At 37.6% G+C, this 22,121-nt stretch overlaps 1 protein-coding gene across 1 annotated transcript in view; it reads left to right on the top strand.

Annotated features, from left to right (window-relative positions):
* The window catches only part of LOC129258892 (neurobeachin-like protein 1), a 56,041-nt gene that overhangs the window by 6,820 nt on the left and 27,100 nt on the right, over positions 1–22,121 (top strand). Inside the window, exons 8-34 of the mRNA XM_064097676.1 lie at positions 18–139; positions 540–672; positions 1,172–1,291; positions 2,585–2,758; positions 3,641–3,782; positions 4,308–4,486; positions 4,887–5,064; positions 6,680–6,813; positions 7,355–7,511; positions 7,916–8,018; positions 8,917–9,064; positions 9,719–9,874; positions 10,347–10,500; positions 10,921–11,801; positions 12,120–12,359; positions 12,715–12,849; positions 14,285–14,414; positions 15,004–15,188; positions 15,644–15,793; positions 16,193–16,350; positions 17,211–17,335; positions 17,795–17,918; positions 18,357–18,508; positions 18,985–19,121; positions 20,122–20,325; positions 20,542–20,666; positions 21,139–21,279. Coding sequence (XP_063953746.1) covers positions 18–139; positions 540–672; positions 1,172–1,291; positions 2,585–2,758; positions 3,641–3,782; positions 4,308–4,486; positions 4,887–5,064; positions 6,680–6,813; positions 7,355–7,511; positions 7,916–8,018; positions 8,917–9,064; positions 9,719–9,874; positions 10,347–10,500; positions 10,921–11,801; positions 12,120–12,359; positions 12,715–12,849; positions 14,285–14,414; positions 15,004–15,188; positions 15,644–15,793; positions 16,193–16,350; positions 17,211–17,335; positions 17,795–17,918; positions 18,357–18,508; positions 18,985–19,121; positions 20,122–20,325; positions 20,542–20,666; positions 21,139–21,279 — 4,787 coding nt within the window. The remainder of the gene's footprint in view (positions 1–17; positions 140–539; positions 673–1,171; positions 1,292–2,584; positions 2,759–3,640; positions 3,783–4,307; positions 4,487–4,886; positions 5,065–6,679; positions 6,814–7,354; positions 7,512–7,915; positions 8,019–8,916; positions 9,065–9,718; positions 9,875–10,346; positions 10,501–10,920; positions 11,802–12,119; positions 12,360–12,714; positions 12,850–14,284; positions 14,415–15,003; positions 15,189–15,643; positions 15,794–16,192; positions 16,351–17,210; positions 17,336–17,794; positions 17,919–18,356; positions 18,509–18,984; positions 19,122–20,121; positions 20,326–20,541; positions 20,667–21,138; positions 21,280–22,121) is intronic.

Raw genomic sequence — 22,121 nt, 5'->3', positions numbered from 1 at the left:
CCTTATCATATTTGCAGGGCATATCAATTCCAGCAATCAAGAAGTGGCCTGGTAGTAGTTTCAGCTTTCATACGTGGGTGTGTCTCAACACCACTCCTGTTACTCTTGAGAGAGGACTCTACAGAAGGCAACTATATAGGTACCGGTACTCAACTCTCCATCCTACCCCCTTCTCACTCACTCTCTCTCTCACTGACCCTAACTCAGTATCTCTTTCTATATCTTTCTCTTTCTCTGTTTAATTGGATAATATACAAGTGATGAACAGGTGAGTGTGGTGTTAGTAAGGCAGTACTCTCTTAGAGTGTGTTTGTGGTGATGAAGTGCTCTCAAGGGTACTTAAAATTGTAATACTGCAACAAGCACATAGTAAATACCTGAGATGCCTTGATTGCCACTAAAATCACAAAATATTAGATATAGGCAAAGTTGAGCTTACCTTTGCGAGAAAAAAAATGGATAAAGTAAAAAAAATTTGATGGTAAATTCGTTGATGTTGATTGGTATATATTTCCTTAAATTACATCAATCCATTTTAGTTTCTACTCTGCCAGTGGATGTGGTTTTGAAGCGTTCTTTACGTTAGATGGCGTCCTGGTCGTAGCTGTCTGCACCAAGAAGGAATTCTTCTCCGTGTCTCTCACCGATTATCCAATCACAGATAACAACTGGGTAAGAGTTTATGATGTTCATAATTGATTTATGCAATGACTACAACAGAGTCATGATCCTTTGATTGTATTTCTTAGAAAATAGAGGTTCCCACTAATCTATGTGGATTATGTCAGTATATTATTATCACTCAAAAATACAAAAGGATGGTGCTTCCTGATATGACTCTGAAACAAGAAGATTGCAAAAATACTATTTTGTATAAAAAAAAGGTAACAAAACTTCAAGATATACTAAGTACCAATGCCTGTAACACAAAGGTTAGCAATTAGATGCTAAGAGAACAATTCTGATTGGTTCCTTATTAGTCTTCGGAGCAAAATGTGCATGCAATGACAATCTTGATAGGCCATTTCATCTAATGATTAATCGCCAATCTTAGTGCTGCAGGGCCCTGATCTTTATTATGTTGTATTGTCAGCCTCTGTGCTCAGTAATGTCATTCATGTACGTTAATTCTACAGAACTCTTGAGTGTATTGAAATTGTTTCTCTTTCAGCATCAAGTGAACATTGTCCACTATGGTTCCAAGCGACCATTTGTCCAGAGTCAACTCTCTATCTTTGTGGATGGTTATCTTCGGCAAACATCACAGCTAAAGTTTCCTGCAATGGGAGAGGTAAATTCAAACTCTTTTTGTTGTCTGCCAACGCCTTACAGTTGGACTGAAGTACATTCTTTAGGCGGTTATAAAAAGCAAATGGAAGATAAAACCACTCTTGAATTAGCTGTTTGAATTGTTGTTTCTTTTAGATCAAGGATGACATGACTTGCAGTATTTTCTTGAACCCAACAATGATATCATTTTTTCCTCCACTTTATTTTTTCATTCTCTGCAGTTTTATTGTCTCACCTGCATAGCAGAGTGAGACTATAGGCGCCGCTTTTCCGACGGCGGCGGCGGCGGCGTCAACACCAAATCTTAACCTGAGGTTAAGTTTTTGAAATGACAGCATAACTTAGAAAGTATATGGACCTAGTTCATGAAACTTGGCCATAAGGTTAATCAAGTATTACTGAACATCCTGCCTGAGTTTCATGTCACATGACCAAGGTCAAAGGTCATTTAGGGTCAATGAACTTAGACCATGTTGGGGGAATCAACATCAAAATCTTAACCTAAGGTTAAGTTTTTGAAATGTCATCATAACTTAGAAAATATATGGACCTAGTTCATGAAACTTATACATAAGGTTAATCAAGTATCACTGAACATCCTGCATGAGTTTCACATCACATGACCAAGGTCAAAGGTCATTTAGGGTCAATGAACTTTGGCCGAATTGGGGGTATCTGTTGAATTACCATCATAACTTTGAAAGTTTATGGATCTGATTCATGAAACTTGGACATAATAGTAATCAAGTATTACTGAACATCCTGTGCAAGTTTCAGGTCACATGATCAAGGTCAAAGGTCATTTAGGGTCAATGAACTTTGGCCAAATTGGGGTATTTGTTGAATTACAGCCATAAATTTGAAAGTGTGTTGGTCTAGTTCATAAAACTTGGACATAATAGTAATCAAGTATCACTGAACATCCTGTGCGAGTTTCAGGTCACATGATCAAGGTCAAAGGTCATGTAAGGTCAAAGAACTTTGGCCACGTTGGGGGTATTTGTTGAATTGCCATCATATCTCTATAAGTGTATTGGTCTAGTTCATAAAACGTGGAAATAAGAGTAACCAAGTATCACTGAACATCTTGTGCGAGTTATAGTAGTTTTCAAAATCAGCACTGCTGCTATATTGAATCGCGTGATGCAGGTGAGACGGCCAGAGGCATTCCACTTGTTTCATTTCTCATTCGCGCAATGGATATAATACTTTATTTTGTGAAAGATGAAATATTTTATTCATTGCACTCATCAAAATTCATAACTTAAATACTATTTCATGTTTTTCTGCACAGCCTTTTGTTTCCAGTTTTATAAGTTCACCACCGTCATTCAACTCCCTGGAGCAGGATGTTGAGCTAGATACCACTGCCGGTATGAGACCGCGATCGACATCAGCAACCACCATTACTACCAAGAGGCCCTTTTCCCTGCGGGTCTTGAAAGGCCAGTCACAGTCTGTATCTGAGGTAAGGTCTATAGCAATGCAAAGATTCATCAAGCAGGATAGATTTATAAGGTCATATCATGGGATTGATAGCAGTAAAAACTGGGGAGCCTTTCATATAAGGACTTGTCGAACGTTATATCTGACAAGCCCTGTTTGGTCTGACAGTTACCATAGTAACAGGGATACTCAGCCAATCAAAATCAAGGAAAGTTGTCAGATCTAATAACTTGCTGGACAAAAATGATGATAAAATGCTCCTGTACTTATAAAGACCATTCTAAGTTTTCAAGAAAATACGTCTATAGAGGAAAGTGGCCCTTTTGACCAGGTTTCCTTTCATAATGGTCCAATTAAAATCCAAATTTAAAGAAACAGAAAAATGTGGCATTTATAGACAGGTAATCAGTAACTTAGGTTTGACATTATTTGGCAACATGTAGCAAGCTCTTGAGAGTTCACTCTGCGGCGCATATCCAATGGTCTTGTAAATGTTATGTAAACCAAGATGACAGCAAATTTTCTGGATTGTTTTTAGTATAGTAGTTTATGCTCTGTACATGTATCTCTCACATCACATATGTAACATCTTATGCAGGCTTCAATATGCTTGTATTGTTGGGCAATACTACATTTTGCTTGTAATTAAGTACTGGTAGATACGAAGAAGATTGTAGTCAAATTTTGGAAAATGATGTTGCCAGAGCCATTGGATAAATCTATTGGGCTCTGTTATGTTCTTAAGGTAACACTTAATTGTGAGTACATATTTTTTTCCTGACAGCGCCCTGATATCATGGATTTAGCCCAATTATTTATACACTTGGCAGCTCATTTATATGGATTGTTTCTGTCTTCCTGTATGTAGCACATACTAATTGATGCCTTCCATTCCTCTTCCCAGGATTCATCAGTGAGCATGGTTCCAGCAAACATGAAATACTTAGAATGGGGCTCTTCAAGGTCACTCCAAGGTCAGATGGGCAGTGCCTGTGTGTTCTATGATACCCTGACCCCACTACAGGTCAAGAAACTTTACGCTGCTGGTAAGTATATTTTTTAATTTTTGTTTGGTTTTTTTTTTTACCCTTTGTGTCTGAATGTTTTAAATTCAACGATCATAATGATAGGTATTCTTTTTTAAACTTACAGATAAATAAATGTGTTGAAAGAAGAGTGCTTGGGTAATCTTTAAAATAATTAACAGTATCACTGGTGCTAGAAAGAAAACAGGATTAAAAGAATATATAAGATGAACAACTGTCATTATCTCCTCAGAACTGCTTGAATGCTCAAGAGTTTTATTTAAACCATTCATTTTTATGTAAAACATCCCGCTTATATCTAGAATAAAAATGTCATCAGGGCTCCGTAACACAAAGGTTTGCGATGAATTGCAAATATGAAAGAATCGCACTGATTGGCTCCCAGTCAGTATTTTAAACAAAATGCGCATGCAACAATGATCTTGATTGGTCACTGGTATTTAGCGACTGATTGCAAACCTTTGTGTCACGGAGCCCAGGACTAACTTGTGAATCTTCCTCTTTCACTTTGTTCTACATCTCTAGGTCCTAACGTACTAACCTTGTTCCAGGTTGACGATCCAGACCTGGCGGATCTCAACAGCAAGGTCTTGATCTACTACCATGGTAAAGCTTGTAAGGACAGTACCTGCATGGACCTGTCCAGGAACCAGCCCTATGACGGAGCTCTGACAGGACACAGCTGTAGTACTGGTCGTCCTAAGGTATTTTCCACCTTGTCATGATATTCATGTGTAATAGCCATTGCGTAAAAGCTATCACACCTTCGAATGTGAATTCTCTTTCGCTGTACTCAGTTGAAACCCCCCCCCCCTCAATTTTGACTAATTCATCAAATATATCTCCCTTTCATATATTTCATACTTTTATAATTTCATATCTGTTCAAAATAAAGTTGATGAGATGTGCCAACACTTGTTTTGCTGATGAAGGATTCAGATTCAGGATGGCAACTCCAGAAATCTAATTGAACTTGATTTTTTAACCAATCAGAAGAATACAATTTTGCTTTGAATTGATATTTTTTGCAAGACCATACGTAGGTCGCATTTTATGATTGTAAAATGCTGTGTTCTGAATCTTTATGCACCTCTTCTTCTCTAGGATGTATTGAATTGCATTGGTGGGGTCCAGGTCCTCTTTCCACTTCTTGAGCTTTCACTTCAAGACCAAGCGGGGTCAGAGGTCACGACCCCAGAGGAAGTAGAATCCCCAACATCATCGGTCAACATGGACAATGTAGATGAAGACTGGGAGATCCTACCTACTAACATGCAGTGTGGTGAGTGCCTCAGAAGAAGATATCAATATCAATAATAATGATGACGTTGAATTTTTATGATTTCTATATTTTAGAAATCATAATATAATTTGCAAAGCAAGTGCAAATCATTGGAATAACAATTCAAAGCAGCATTTTGCACACCTTGGGCCTGAATATGAAGTACTGTAAAACCTGTATTTAATGTCTGCCATAGGGACACACATATGAACAGGGTCCCGTAACACAAAGGTTAGCGATAAATCGTACGCTTGATTTTCACGTTTGATTGTACACTGTAGTCAATGGGATCAATCGTAGAGAAAACGATCATTGCTAAGCTTTGTGTTACAGGCCCCTGGTGGTCTTTCTAACAGACAGGTTCATGTAATATTATAGAATGGATGGGAAAATCCCTGCAATCTGATTGGTTGAGAGCTATGCAAGAATTTTTACTGGGCTGCATGAACGATATCCCGATAATCAAAACGATATCCACTGTAAACAAGCTATCGTCCGAAAAGGTCATTGTGATGTCATCGCGCATGTACTGTTACGCTTGTTTACGTCAAAATTTTGAATTTTCGATCAAGGCAGAATGAATCAAATAAAGGATGCAAAATGATCTGTAAGTAAAAATACGTTACCGTAATTGTCATAGGGATTAAAACTGCCTGCATACTCGTTAGTTGAGAAGTCCAGACATACGATCTAACGTTTATAGATCTACTGCCCTGGGCTGGCTGTGCACAGCCAAATCTCCACTGCGGGCCCAGGCAGCCGTAGGCACTGGCCACCGGCACGGCCCGGGCATACACACACAGCTATTGGAGGTCTGAGGCTGCCTCAGTCATAGATCTAGTCAATGCAAAGCTGTATCTGGCATTTTGGGTATAATGATGCCTTTGTGCCAACATATTATCAAGTTAGGCATACATATTTATGTTTTCCAGGGTTATCAAAGGGTCTGCATTACATTTTGGAATTTTCATGCATCCGGTAAAAAATCATGCGTCCGGTAAAAAAAATCATGTGTCCAGTAAATATTTTCATGCGTCCAGTAAATTGAATTTACTGGACGCATGAAATTATCATGCATCCGGTAAATCATTAATTTTTGTGGTTTATTCAATAAAATTTTTCCATTCTATAAAACAGATGATGCATGGGTTTCTTTCGTGGGTCAGTGGAACTGTGTGCACGCGGTAACTTTGGCATTATGGTCTAAACCATGCCAAAGTTACCTTGTGCACACAGTTCCTACTGACCCACTCTAACCCATGCATCATTTGTATACATGTTCCAATGGGGGAACTATTATAACATTCCTGAATGCATGTATCATTGTAACATTTATGTTAGATGTTGGGATGCATTCCTTTTCATTTTACTTGTCGGTCTTTGACTAATTCACTCTAGAGCTAGATTACATTTTCCAAGCCTCCTTATTAAAATGGAGACTCCCTGCATGATTAAATGAGGAATATTCTTAGTCCTTTCTGATTCATACATTGATTATCTCCATTGGATTGTGTGTTATTGAGAGAGATCTGCATGTACTTGATTTCTGAGCTAAATCTTCGTGAAAGAAGAATACTGAAGTAACTCTATGCTTTATATCACGGTTTACCTACAGAGGCAAAGCTAGAAAGGAACCGAATCTCCGGCTTCCTGTCCCTTCTGAAGAATGTTTGTATTGGACATTCCATCAACCAAGAACTCCTTCACAAAACACAAGGTCTAGCTACGATAGGAGCTCTATTACAGAAGGTACGTCATCCAATGAATCCTCTAGTGCTGTCTTAATTTATACAAAAAAAGTCACACAAACCACAGAGGGCAGTATTTCTCAAAAAGTTGAGTGCCAGTGAGCATATATGTAACGATATCCATTTACATATTCCACATACAGGTCTTTTTTTTATTAATTTAAAGCTATGAGTGTTTACAAAAAATATAATGCTAGAATTAGTTAGACACACATTTATATTTATCACTTTAAACTTGCAGTTCATCTTGTTCAAATATGCATACAGGAACAAGGATTATTTCATCATTTATTCTTTCTGTTAGGATATAGCACATCTGCAAAATAGAAACTTTTGTCCAATCAGAGATGCCAGTCTTCAGGCCTTTTCAGGCTTAATATTGTTCAACACATATGGGGCTGTAATGTGTTTTGACTTCCTTTTAGGCCCAGTGACCAAAACTAGCCGGTATTCCTGTACAATTAATGAAGGAGATTATTACTTCATGTATTTTTCTCTAAGTCGATTAATTTTGAAATATGCACATCTCCTTCTTTCTCCAGGCTGACTCTGCCATTATAGATGTCAACGTCCTAATGGCCGTTCAACTCATCGTGGAGTCCGTCTGTGCAGGAAACCCTCATCTGCTGAAAGCCGCTCACCGTCACCTGCTCTTTGACTTCAGGATATGGAGCAGAAGTGATTTCCCTGTTAGAATTGGTAAGCCAGAGAGAGAGCGAGATATAGAGAGTAAGGGTAAGAGAAGGTATTGGGAATAGAGTGTGGAAAAGATCCAACCATGTACAGATGGAGGGTGAGTGAGAGAGATGAGGAGAATGAAAGAAAGAGAGGGAGAAGGTTAAAATGTGAAAGGCAGAGGAAACAGAGAGACTCTTCCAAGGTCTCTTCTTATTTGAGGTATTCAGCCTAAGTTAGCATGGGTAAGGAGGAGAGCAAGGCATGAAGGGTGCAAAGATTTCACATCATAGGCTAGTTTTGTTAAGTCTATAGCTTCCTATTCGTAAACTCTGTCAATTTATGATTATATGTTTCATTCCCTCTTTTATTCCTCTCTTTATTGATATTGTCACCCTCCAAATTAATCCTTCATCTCTTCCATGTAGGTCACATACAGTACTTAGCAACCATAATCAAGGATAACAGGAAGACCTTTCGCAAGGCATACGGAGTGCAATTCATGCTTGATGTCATAAGAACATACTACAGGTATGAAATAGTATTCATTCATTTAGAGAACCCCTCAATCAAGAGCTGATCAGGCAACGAACACATTCGTGATTATTGCTTTACCAACTTTGATCAATATTACCACCAGAGAAGTGTTTCACGAAGCATCTTGCTAGTGATATTCACTGACAAATTTGGTCTTATCCAATCAGATGCAAGGATTTCGGTAGCTTATAATATTTATCAGTGAATATAACTATTTGTTTATGAAATACTCCCCTGGTTATTGCCAAAAGGGATGGGTCAAATGTTAAAATCTTGGCAGGGTCATTTCTGCTGCTTGCCCTGTGTGCAATAAGCTAAACACCATGATAAATGCACGGGGGATGTAATCTTGGATTGAGCTGTGGTTTGCTCGTCATCTTCCTCTCCCATTAAATTTTTACTGTTGACTATTGACTGCAAAGCCACGGAGTTCATTTGTAAGTCTGCCTTGTATTTTTCTTATACCAATTGGTTGAATCAGTGGCACAAATGCTCATGAAGGGCATCACTCCAGTCATGTATTCATTGTTAGTTTTGCAAATACTATATTGCCTGTGTGATAAACCTAAAAGTGGTTTCAAAATGAAACTTTGATAATTGAGGCTGCTTGCTTGTGTATTGGGTCCCATGAATTGAATAATGTTTTTAAATTGCATATAGAAAATTATTGATGTGCTTTGTGTTTACATATATGAGCAAATTTATTGTACCTATGTGTCATAGGAACACATATATCTATATCTATTTGGGGATGTGTTTTCGAGATAGCCACGTTTTGCAGCTCTAGGTCTCATAAAGCTTAGCAATTTCCAAGCTTGCCATCCTCAGTAAAGCTGATGCTATTCAAAGGCACATAAAGTAATAATTTCCTTGTCCTTAATTTTTATTTCAGCGGTCAAACCGACATCACAGCTGATGATTCCAAAGCCATCAGACATTCCCTGCGAGGATTGATCAGATACTACGTCTATCGGAGTATTACAAGTCAAGAGCTGCAATGCATCCTGGGATTCATCACAGCGGTCAAGGAGCAGGCGTTGGTCAGTCCGTTAACATGTCATTTTTGTTGCCTCATGTTTTGGGTATAACTTTAAAAACCTAGGTATCTGTCTGTTTAGTATTTAAATCTCATTTGCTGGCATGTTCGGCATGTATGTGTAGATAAGGTTGTTCTAAGATTGTATAGTATGCATACAAATGAGGAAATTAATACTTGTGATATATTGAAATTGTGATATGGGATGCAGTGCCTTCAAAATATGTGGTCTGCAAATTTCAGTTTAACTAATAAAGAAGGATGATTATGATGATGTCAAAGATAACGGTGATGATGGTGTTGGAGATGGCTGTGTTGGGGATGGTCATGATAGTTGTGATAATGATGCTGCCAATTATACCGATAATGATTATAGTTGTGATAATATTTCACCACTTTGATATTGATGGTCATGATGATGATGATGATATTGACGATAACGATTCCAACGACAATGATAATGGTGTAAGGGATGATGATGATAATGATGGTGATGATGATAGAAGTAGTAGTGGTGATGGTGGTGATTACTAAGACAGTGGTGGTGATGGTGGAGATATGATGATGATGATGATGATGATAATAGTGGTAGGATACTATTAATTATGCTTGTAATGACAGTGATGATATTTTATCTTTTTTTTCATACTTGGTTTAGATTGAGGAGGCCCTGGATCTTCTATTGACCCTCCTAGAGACCCCAGGCAAGGACCAGTTGCTCCAGCTCCTATTTGAGCATGGATCAGCAGATCTGCTCTATGTCCTTCTCACCAGACCAGAGTACTCAGATGGTGTCCAAGTAAGAGTACTCAAGGTGAGAGCTTGAATTTTCGAATTTTCCTTTTTCATTTTCTTTCCCATATTGTTGATCCTTCTTTTTGTGTGATGTTCCGGCCTTTGAGCCATCTGTAAGTTGTCAGCGATTTACTCCCAAGATTCACCTAGTGCAAAAACTTATAATACACAGCAAAACGTTGTGAATAATGAAATCTAGGCAGAAAAACCCCAATAAAGATACATGTATTCACAAGTATTGAGCTAATTATTGAGCTATCACTCATATTCTGTCAGAATTATTTTGCACATAATTATATCCATGCATACAAATGTTACAGGTTGACGATTTATAGGATTCTGTTGAACTTTATTTTGTGATGGTCACCACAGCTGGAATTCATGTTTAACTTTAAAGCATTATCTTTTGCCATTATCATGTGCTTCAAAATTTGAAATAGAGCAAGCCAAAGAGTTTTTAATCTACTGTACCTTGCGAATCTTCCATTTAGCTATTTGCTGGAATGCTGCACTCGACCAAGGTACAAGAGAAGAGCAAGGCTAGGATCCGTCTTCAAGATATTGGTTTCTCTGGTCTAACCCTACTTATGGAACATGCTACCGTTAGTATGTCAGTAGCAAGGACTCTGGTCGAATTAGTTACAGGTCAGTACATGCCCCATGATGATTAATTATTGTACCTTTATTTGATCACCTTTTGTTCTTCAAATCAGCAACATTAATATTTTTTTTTTGCTACATTTTTCCTTTCAAAGTTTATGTACCATATTCAATGTAAGCAGAGATTGATCTAGAATATGTATAGAAGTTCAAAATTGGAGGATTTGCTTATGGAAAATGTGATTTTGAGGATTCAATTATGTTGCCAATTTAAGGTTTTAGTGATTTTATTTGATTAGAATAGTTAAATTTCTGAATGCTTCCTTATTATCATCATTATTATTAGTACCACCACCACCACTACCATCATCGTCACGACCACCACTATCATCATCATCAATATCATCTTATTTTCTGTAGTTGCCTATAATGCCTTGATATTGTTAACATTGTTTACCGTTTCAGAGGGTCATCTAAATCACAGAGGCCTGCTTGCTGTTCTGAAGGTACTTCATTCATCAAATGCATTGGTTAAGTTAGAAGCCTGCACCCAGCTGCTTCACATCCTCTACACACAACCCGATGCCAGGACACAGATAGCCAAGATTCCTGGCTGGCAGGATACCCTTGCCCGTCTCCTCATCAAGACACAGGACAATGACAACAACAGCCTTGGTGTGGAGATGAATGGTTTCTTCAGCACAAAGCAACTCCAGGCATCAGAGTCGTCTCTGGATAGTCTGCCGAATGAAGACATCGATGGTCAAGCCTTGCCAGTGACCTCCAAACATCCGCCTTTCACGGCGGTTTCGAACACAGCAGAGGGTTTTCCAAGCCCGATCACTACGACAAGCAACGGAACTGTCGCATATGAGTCAGCTTCTCTTAATTCTGAGCGTCTTGACCAAGTGAAGTTGGATCGTGAAAGAAGCTTTTCAGCCACAACGCCAGTCTACTCAAGACCAACGCAAATCATTATCGATCGTACGCACTGTAATTCTGACAACTCCCCTTCCATGCCAAAAACCTTTCCAATTCAGTCTTCATCGAGTTGGTCATTACCTATATCTGTCGATACTGATTCCATTGCAACGGAAAGCACATTAAGCATAGACACGCCCGATGATTCCAGCATCCTCTGTGTTGTTGATAGTGGTGTGAGCCTTACAAGGCCATCAGACTTGGATATTTCTTTATCTGAGAGAGATGAGCCTAACTTTGATCTAAGTCCCGGGGGTATCATTCAGAAGGAGAGGAATGAGCAGACTTTGGTTGATACCTTGATAGAGATATTAGTTCAGATCATGTGGTTAGGAGTAGATGGAAGCTCAGAAGAAGCATGGATTGTAAGTATTATGTGTTTCATTAAGAACCTGGATAAATGAAATTTCTGAGAAAGAGAAAGGTCTCATCCATTACCAACATTTTATAAAGTTTTATTGCCTTTTTGTATCTTGAAATCCCTTAACGATAATGAGAGAAAGAATACGTCTGTTTATCAACCATGGCATAATGGACTATGGGTGTCTGTCCTTACTTTGAATATGACTGTAGAAATCTGGAATCACCCAAAAGTGCTTAAAGACATCATTATTTGTATCAAATTATGATAACCTGACTTATATTTTTTTAATGTATTTCTTTTTTCCACTTGACTCCACCAGGCCAGAGGTCAAATTTTCAAGTGCATCGCCGACCTCTCAAACTCTCATCCAATCTTGCGACCAGCCAATCAGATCAAGCGTCAGATGCTGGAGAAACTGCTTGAGGGTGCTGCAGGGGACATCAAGACAGCTGGTACACCAACAGCTGCTAATGCAGAGAACGCCCTCTATCTTGTCAAGCTTGTTTATGATTTCTTGTTTGGTGTTGCTGGCTCAGATCCAACAAGTTGGAGTGTCAAGGTAAATTGGGTTAATCATGAACAGACAGAAATTGAGATATATATAGAATGTACATCTACATTATCCAAACAATGGGATCAAGTAAATTTTAATTTGACTAGGTTTCAGGTCTTAATTATGCAAATTTATTACTGTATTTTGTGGGATTCGGTTAAGAGCAGTACCAGCAGAAATTTAGCATACCTTTAGAATGTTGTAAAGAAAATTCCCTAATAAATTTGGTACTGAAAGGAAAATTGCAGTGAAATTCTGTTTGATACAGTATTTCACAGATTTTGCTATAATATTTATAGATGTTCCAATACTGATTGGTATAGATTCTTGTAATAACCTTCAATGTTTTTACCTTTGACAGTTGGAAGAAGGAGTCGTTGACCTTCTCGACCTTCTCCAAGTATGGACAGATACAAGTCACATGGAGGAATGGAAGGAGATGTCACATCTTGGACTCCGGTTGCTGCTCAGGTTCTCCTCTCACAATAACCTAGAGGTGAGATCAAGAGCGAAATGGGAGAAAGGGAGAGAGAGAGAGAGAAAGTTGGTGTTTTTAATAAAAAAAGTAGCTGACTGTTGATAATGCAGAGGGGATGAATGATGAAGAATTGCAGTTTGGCATGTCATTAAAGCATTTAAATTATAGTTAGTTCCTTGCTTACCTGATTTTTTGGCTAGGTTATCAGTTGATAACGGAACTTGTTTTAGTTTTAGAAATTTAAATTCTCCAAATTTTTGCTCTACACATTGTATTTGATTTGGATGTTGTTGTATAACTTGAAAATTTATTTGAGCTTTATGCATGCTCCACAACGATTGTTTTGTTTTTAAATTGTGAATATTTACATCGGGAATAAAATCACATCCTTCCATACTGGCCTTTAGGGAAAGGAGATATACAAACTGGGAGTGCTGCTGTTAATGAAGTTTGCCTTTTACAGTGATCGTGACGTGAGTACACTCTCCAACCAAATGCATTTCGACCTCTCCTTCAAATCTTGGAGTCTTGTTCTAGAGGAATCTGTACAGATTGCATGAGAATCTAACTTCACTTTATTGTGTATTTGAGTGGTGCATGAGTTATTGATGTTATTTGTGGGCGATGTTGATTTATGTGAGGTGAGAATATAAAGGGCTTTGTCTGCTTCATGTGCTTGTTTGTATATATTGCATCTTGTGAAAAAACATTTTCCTTGGAGCATTGATAAAAGTGTTGGAATCTTTCCTGATTGCACAAGTTTTATTAAGTATCTGAATATTCCAGGAGTGAGATCATATGAGACTACATGTAGTCAAGTCTCCATTTATTGTATGTGTGTCTAAGAATTTTACAAATTTCTCTCTTTCAGTATACATGTATACCGATGTTGCAAGAAAGATCCTTATGATTGAATAAAGCATGGCTTAACCATCAATGATTCTGTCTTCTATTATTCTGCCTAATTGGTGTTACAGTCAGCATGCCTTTGTAACCACTATAAGGAGTGACTGTCTCTAGTTGTCTCTAGTAGACACATTTTCTGTTATCCTTGATTCAGAGCAGTAGTGGATTTTCCTAAGTGATGTACAGAAAACCCAGCAGGAGGTAGTCGAGAGTTGAGTGCCGCACAATACGGATTGACTTCTTACTGAAGAAAATCAACGCCATTGCTGAGATTCAAACCAGTGACCATCTGTTTGGAAGGTGATGGTCAACCACTAGACCACATTGCTTCCATGTACAGTGAATCCTGGCTTGCAAATTAGGGACACTATCTTCTGGATGACTTGTGCAAGGAGATTTCAGATTTCTTAAGATATTTGCAATATTTCCTGCAGAGTTGCATGATACTTCTTAGAAATGAATTGGCCTCTCTTTGCATTTGAGAAACAACAAAAAAGAGCTTTCAAAGATCTAAATATCTGCTTTTCTCTGTTTCATTTTCTTGTAGATATGTGCAATGGCATCTGCAAGGCTACACCATCTGATCCAGTCTCGACCGATCACATCTCCAAGTGAAGCCTGCTTCTTCTTAGGCTCATTGGATGAAGCCCTCATACAAAGCCTAGATGATACAGATGGTAAGAATCTTATTTCCTCAGCTAGACCTAGCAGTAGAATGTTTTTGTAATGTTAGACAGGGAGAGAAACAAATTAATTTACGGTCATGGTAGGACTTTAAAGACAATCTAAAAAAAGTTTCTTGCTTTCGCTCTATGAGTAGCAGAGGAAAGGGCAAATCTGCGATACTATGAATTTAATCCCGATCAAAGTTAATATTAAACAAGAGGTCAAAATTACCTAGAATGAGATCCCTTGCCAACCTGGAGACAGCATGGACCAGACTTAAATTCAGGCTGTGCATTCACATATAAAGAAGATGAGATGTCAATTTACCCTGGCATAGGTAAAAACTGAAATTTATTGTGCCCATATAGAAAAAAGCTGAATAGTGTTCACAAGATTAGTGAAATATCAGATGATTTTGCATATTCTAGGAGACGGTCTGACACATTATTCAGTCGGTTTTCATACTAGTATTCATTTTGTTACTGATTCTGTCATGACCTCAAGCACATTGATGTTGATTATATGTAGTCTCAGTCTCAACCAATGGAATTGATTAAGGTTTTTTAATGAAATTTTCAATATCTTGTGTGTAAACCACAGGCAAGGAGGATACGTTTGCCTACATGATCCCGTTAGCCAGGGCCATGGTTGATAAGTATAGGGATGAACTGGGTATGACGTCGTTCCTGGTCAACCTCCCTTCCACTGACACCAGTCCGACCTTCGTTGAGGACTTCAGGGATTACTGCAAGTCAGAAGAATGGAGGATGTATATTGAGAAACAGGTAAGGATCTTGATGAATATACTGTGGGGAGGTTTCACAAAGAATGAAGTTTAATTTAATGTCATGTTTACATGCCAAATGTGTAATATTGTTGATGAATACATGGTGCATACATTCTTCCGGTGTGATCTGACCAATGTAATGATGCATTATACACTGCACGTAACTGGGAATTATGTTTGATTTTCAGTCACACTAAGGCTTTGTGAAACATAACCAGAGCAGTTGAGAATGATCATTAAGAAAAAATTCAGTAAACAAAAAAAAGTAGGTAATATTTTTATGAAAATTTATGGTGTCAGATCAAATACCCAATTGGGAGATATTATTCCAATTAAGTTTGACTTCAATTTGATTTTGATTCAGATGTATTTTTACTCTAGAATTCATGTGTACTTTTCTCAAACCATACAATAATTCTTCTTGGGAATGCACCAAATTTCTGACAAATATAGGTGCAGCCCTTTATGCATGAGTACATCACCAATAACTACTCTGATATCACGGCCAAGATGTCTAAATACTGGAGGAAATGCTTTGATATTCTCAATACAAACATCCACAAAAGAGAAAGGGAGAGAGGAGAAAGCAAGCTCAAGTTCACTGTAAGTCATACTTGTTTACTGCAAAGTTAAATAGTAGATGGATTTTAAGATTTTTACTGCATTTCATTTGCAGGATTACTGTTGTGATCTAGTTTTGTCAAAGTAATCTTATTAATAAGATGCTCAAAGCTGTTATTTGTGACTTATACCTATCTACAGTTTTCTACAAATGCACTGTATGTTCAAGAGTATGTTCTGTTTTCTAATGCTGTTTGATCAGATAGATGATATCAGATAAAGATCCTCATTTTTCAGGAAGGACTGTACATTAAGATGTACAATTTTGGTACCTGTTTGATGAGGGAGGGTATAACTATCTGAAATTAGAATACTTGGTGATTCTTAAGAGTATGATTCAAGATGAGATGTTTTTTTCTCTTTCAATACCTAACTTTTTAGACCCAAGTGATTGAGCCGTTCAATACAATGTGCAAGACAGAGAATGCAAGACACGCCTCCACGTGCAATAAACTGACCAATCAGCATCAGTCTACATTGAGGCAATGGAGGGCTGCAAAGAGGTTTTTGATTGGTGAGAGAGGAGCATGGGCCGAGAGGTAGGTGTCGTCAGTTCCTCCTCAAAGAATCAGTTCCACCTTTGCCCACAGAAAAAAAGTCAAAATCTGAATACACTTGGATAATTATCCCTCATAATGGATGCTGAATCATTTTAAATCTAGATCATCCCTGATAATAAAGTTAATAGCATAAAATTAAAAACCTTTTTTTTTTAGAAGTGAAAATTTATAAGTGGTACAGTTGATAAAGCTTATAAGTAATGAAAATCTGTAAATTAAACAAGTCAGAATTGTTAATATATTCATATCTTATGTATTTTTCATGCTTCTGCTCAGGTTAACTAAATAGTTACTGGGAGCATTGCGTTTTTTGTTGTCTGTCTGTCCATCGCATGTTTATTCCCGCAATATCTTGCAAACTGTAGACTGGTCAACATTGAAATTCATTTGGGGTGTCAAGGTCAAAGGGTGTGTACAGTGGTGCTAAAGAGTTAGTGAACCTCACCTGAAAATTAAAATATTCAAAGGTGTTCTGCCATCTTTTAGATATTTCATTTTGAAGACAGGTGATAGAATATTACATGCAATAAAGTTTGTTTCTCTGGGCTCTTCGGACATTGAAGTGTTGTTGTCTACTTTCAACACTCAGCATGAAGGAGTGCATTTGCTGGTGCGTTTCACAAACTTTTTAGCACAAATGTAGGTCAGCATATGCCTGAAAATTGTCCATTTTCAAACTCATTGTAAATGTGATAGATATTGATTGGTATCTTGAGAAGGCTTTTGATTGCAGATCTCCCCCTCCAGATACCAACTTTGAAAAATAAACAACACAATATGTGATATTATTGAGAATAATGTTGCATTTGTATTTTCATGTACATGTTCTCCTTACATAGGAATCCACAGGAAATCTTCTGGAAGCTGTCTTCTCAGGAGAACTTCTCTCGGATGAGACTCAAACTAACCCAGAACTACAACTATGATCAACATATAGATGCCAGTCAGCAGAGAGACAACACAGGTATTCAAATCACATTGATGATGATGATGATAAAACCCAAGATTTAAAAAAAAAACTGTCACTCCTTTTAAGTGAAATGATCTAAAATAACCTTGGATAAGCTTAATCAATACCACCAATGTTCTTTGTAGTCTTTGGGGAGCATTTTGAAAGATACATTGGACTTCTGATCATGTGATTTTAGTTTGAACAAAATTGTAAAAAATAAAATAAAAAAAACAGATGGACAGTTACAATATTTGTATATAAATTTATGTTTCTTGTGTGAGATTTAAGGATAATTAAATTAATGGGAAATTCAGAAACTTTCTCTCAAATTCTTTCCATTGCATGCAAAAAAAGTATATAAAACCACAAAGAAATCTGTCCATCTTTTGAGCTTTTTGTTATTTCTTTGTTAGACAACCATTTAAAGTGCATTCCTAAACAAACTACAACCTCATGTCCTTTGAATTGAAGGCATAGCTACTGAGGCATCTCAGACGCTTCCTTTGGCTGTGGCTAAAGAAGCAAGGGTTAGTGATATGGAGCTTCAAGATGACCGACTGGGAGATGAAGAATGGAACCTGGTCAACGTAGAAACGTAAGTGTAAAAACTATGGAAAAATATTCCAATTATATATGACTTTTAAGATTTCTGCCTCTGATTGTAGAATTTAAAATAAATCACTGGATGAGATGTAGTGGCTGATTTGGTACATCATTCGTCTTATAAAATTGGTGACCCAGTATGGAAATTGTAATGATGCACAAGTGCCCTTTGATAAGGCATTAATATTTGTTACCAGATCCTTTGGATTAGACCTAAACCGGTAGGTCTTCTCTGTTTGCTTTGTTGATAGTATCCATAATGTTAAGAAAAGGTAATATTAGTCCCCCCCCCCCCCCCCCCCCCCCCCCCCCGAGGTATGAAGTATTTCTATATCACTTACAGACCCAACAAGTGTGTTGATTTTTAGATTAAAGTAGAATATGAATAAGTGGTAATCTTTAGATTTTTTTTTTGCATCTTATTTTTCAGTGGTGGGGAGGAGCATGGAGAGACGGTCAAGGAGAAGGTGGTCATCTCAGAGGAATGTCAGCTCATCACCCTAGTGGATGTCATTCCTGGTAAACTGGACATTACCACAACCCATGTATACTTCTATGATACTAGTCCTGAGAAGGAAGAAGGTGAGATGATATCATCATTGATGATGAAGATTAAGCAAAAATGGTGATGATGATGATGATGATGATGACAACGTTGATGATGATGACAATGATGATGATGATGATGACAATGATGACAATAATGATGATGATGATGATGGATGATGATGGTGATGATGATGATGATGATGATGATGATGATGATGATGATGATGATGACGATGATGATGATGATGGCGACGACGATGGAGACGATGACAAGAACAATGACGATAGTAGTAATGTGTAATCCACTGTCTATCGTCCATTATTAACATATATAATTTGATTATACAAAATGATGAAGATCTTGATCCTGGAGATGATCTTGAAATAAGTTACACACCTGTATTAGGAACTCAGTCTTGACACTTGTTGGAGTTTTCTTCATCACTTTGTATACACCTCTATTAGTATGTTACTTTCAAACTCACTATTAATTTTGATTATCATAACAGTTTTTGGACAAGATTTCAAATGGTCACTGTCTCATCTGAGGGAGGTTCATCTCCGTCGTTACAACTTGAGACGTAGCGCCATTGAGGTCTTCTTTATCAACCAAACCAATTACTTTATCAACTTCAAAGACAGGAAGGTAAGGAAACCACTACTTCATTACTGACTTTGGTAATTACAGAATTCATTAGTCAATTGATTTATAGCCAGCTTTTCATTTTTCAAAGGGTACTATATGTGGGGTACAGTATACATTGATTTACAAATGTTTTTTGTTTGGAGGATTTGTTTTTATTTTTGTTGATTTATATTTTAACCCTATCTAGGCCGGGGGGGCCTCGAAGGCCCCCCCCCCTCAACGATTCGCGCAATATTTTTGCCGCGCGGAATTTTTTGACCGCGCCGCTCGCTGACTTTTTACTTTCAAGTCTTGCGCAACTTTTGAGACCAATTTTGCGTCACCCGGGTACGTGGTTCCAAAATTACGCAACATTATGTAAGTGCATGTCAGACAAAAAATTGCTCAAAAACGTGATTTTGTGTACAAAGTCAATGCAAATTGTGTTTTCAACCAAAAATCATAAATGTATGATTATTTTTAGTTTTGCTGATCTAAATGTATTTATTTTATGCTTTTTATGATCTCAGAAGAGTCCCCAACAAATTTCATTGAAAAAACACTGAAAAACAAAAGGTTAGAAAACAAAGAAATACATAAGAAATTGCCAAAAACAATATAATACATAAGAAAATGATTTGATATCACAATTATGTTCAAGTACACTTGCTAAGAATACCACAAAGAGTTTCTATACCAAAAATTAGAACAATTGGAGCTTTATTTAGGGAGTTAGAGGAAAAAGTATGATTTTGCATACTAATTATGCATAAATTAGTATAATTACTTAATAGCAATTCGCATGAAAAAAATTACTATACAATTGTGTAGATTATGTCCCAGGCAACCCGCGTGCCAATTTTCGGCGCGATCGCACGGTCGACGGCCGAGATCTCAAGGGGGGGCCATATGAACTCTCAAAATACCCCGGCCTAGATAGGGTTAAACTTCACCATTCAGCATTTTACTGTAGCATGCAGAATTATCAGACAAAAAATTATCACTATAAATTGTCTTGCAGACAAGGAATAAAGCATATAGCCGAATCCTAAGCTTGAGGCCACCCAATCTGTACTACACTGGGGCCAAGTCACCAGCAGACCTACTCAAGGCATCAGGTCTGACTCAGAAATGGGTTAACAGGGAGATCTCCAACTTTGATTACCTGATGCAGCTGAATACCATAGCAGGAAGGACGTACAATGACCTCAGCCAGTACCCAGTGGTGAGTTGAAAACATTGCAATGAAAATGATGATGAGAAGGAAGTAAGTGATGATGATGAAAATTATGATATTGGTGATGATGATGTTAAAATTTAGATGAGTGTAATAATTTAGATGTTTGTGTGAGTAATGGTGATGAATGCTTTGTTTTTTATGTTGATGATTATGTATTGGATGAAAATATTCATATTGATTATTTTTTAATTTCTTGTGTAGTTTCCATGGATCTTGTCTGACTATTCTTCGGAAGAGCTTGACCTGGAGAACCCAGAAGTATTCCGTGACCTTTCGAAGCCTATTGGGGTCGTCAACCCTAAGAATATTCCAGAAGTGCAGAGCAAGTAAGATATTTGTTTAACCAACATCATCTCCATAGTAATATGAAATGTGGTTTGGAAACAAATTATTATGCTCATGGTATACTAGAAATTCATATGTTATCAAAAGCTTCAAAGAAATTTGTTATTCATATGCTTCTGTCAATACCTTAACAGTATAAATATTAATTCCTATTTCTCCACTCTCTATTACTTGCTCGTTTAAAGTGTTCGAGTCAAATCCCGAGTCACTGCGCCAATGTCCGTTGTTGAGTTTACTGTGAACTTTTGAAGAGAGAGATGGGGGGGGGGGAGAGACCTCCAATCTGTAAAATATACAATGGTCATGTATCTGTTACAAAATGCAATTATACTAGACTACTCTATACAATATCTTGGTTGGAATATGAAAAAAAAGGAATAACCTTAATTGTTATAAGTTTGACATATTGTTATAATTCTAATTTTTACTTGATGTCCTGAAATCTACTTACAGGTATGAGAACTTTGAGGATCCATCAGGTACTATTGATAAGTTTCACTACGGCACCCACTACTCTAACGCTGCAGGGGTCATGCACTATCTTGTTCGATTGGAGCCGTTCACAATGCTTCACATCCAGCTCCAGAGTGGAAGGTAGGGTCATGTGTGGATTGACCTGTCATTTTAAAAATCTATCAAAATATTTTCTCTTTTATCCTTTTCTTCATTTGTAAAAATAGGAACAAATATATAAAGTTGTTGAGTTACAAAATATATATAGATAACAAACAGTGTGATCATTATTAATATGAAATATATAAATATAAATAATTGAAATGTATGGGCTAGAAAAGGCTGGACCTAATTCTTTGTAGTATAAATTTGGTATTTTCCTTTCCATTTTGTTTAAGATTCCATATGAAAAAAGAAATTCATGTGCATTTAGGGAATGCATCCATATTGTATTGGCAGCGTGCACCCGGCGAGCGTACGCCTGCACACTCTAAGACGGGATAATAGCGTCGGCCAGCGGCAGCTAGCTGCGATAATTAAAGCACAATAGAACTCACATCCGCTCTCGCAGCTCCCCCTGTGCCTGCTGCCGCTCGCTGCCATACTTTATAATCCATTGGATTAGAGATTTAATCCCCAGCTCGCTGTATCTAGCGGCAGCTCGCTGCCGCTAGCTGCGCTGTAGATATCTCAAGCGCTGCCGCTGCTCCCCATTTCTATCAAAATTCGCAAAGGCAATCTCACGTACCCCGCGCCAGCCACGACTAGCCTTCAATAATTCCGCGGCTCGCTCTGGAAGAGTTAACATATACGTCGTGGTGCCTGTACTAGCTAGTTCCACTTGTCGTGCTGTTTTACTTCGATTTATTATTTTTATAAGCATGATAATGAAAGGCGTTCCTCTTTTATGTTCCTAGCAAAGCATGCATGCAAGCACGCTCTATATTGGAAACGACTACAGCTAGCTAGTATATGCTCGGCCG

The sequence above is a fragment of the Lytechinus pictus genome, chromosome 1 (genome assembly GCF_037042905.1).
Source record: "Lytechinus pictus isolate F3 Inbred chromosome 1, Lp3.0, whole genome shotgun sequence".
Taxonomy (NCBI): domain Eukaryota; kingdom Metazoa; phylum Echinodermata; class Echinoidea; order Temnopleuroida; family Toxopneustidae; genus Lytechinus; species Lytechinus pictus.
The sequence above is the reverse complement of the archived record's forward strand: the minus strand, read 5'-3'. Positions and strand labels throughout refer to the sequence as shown.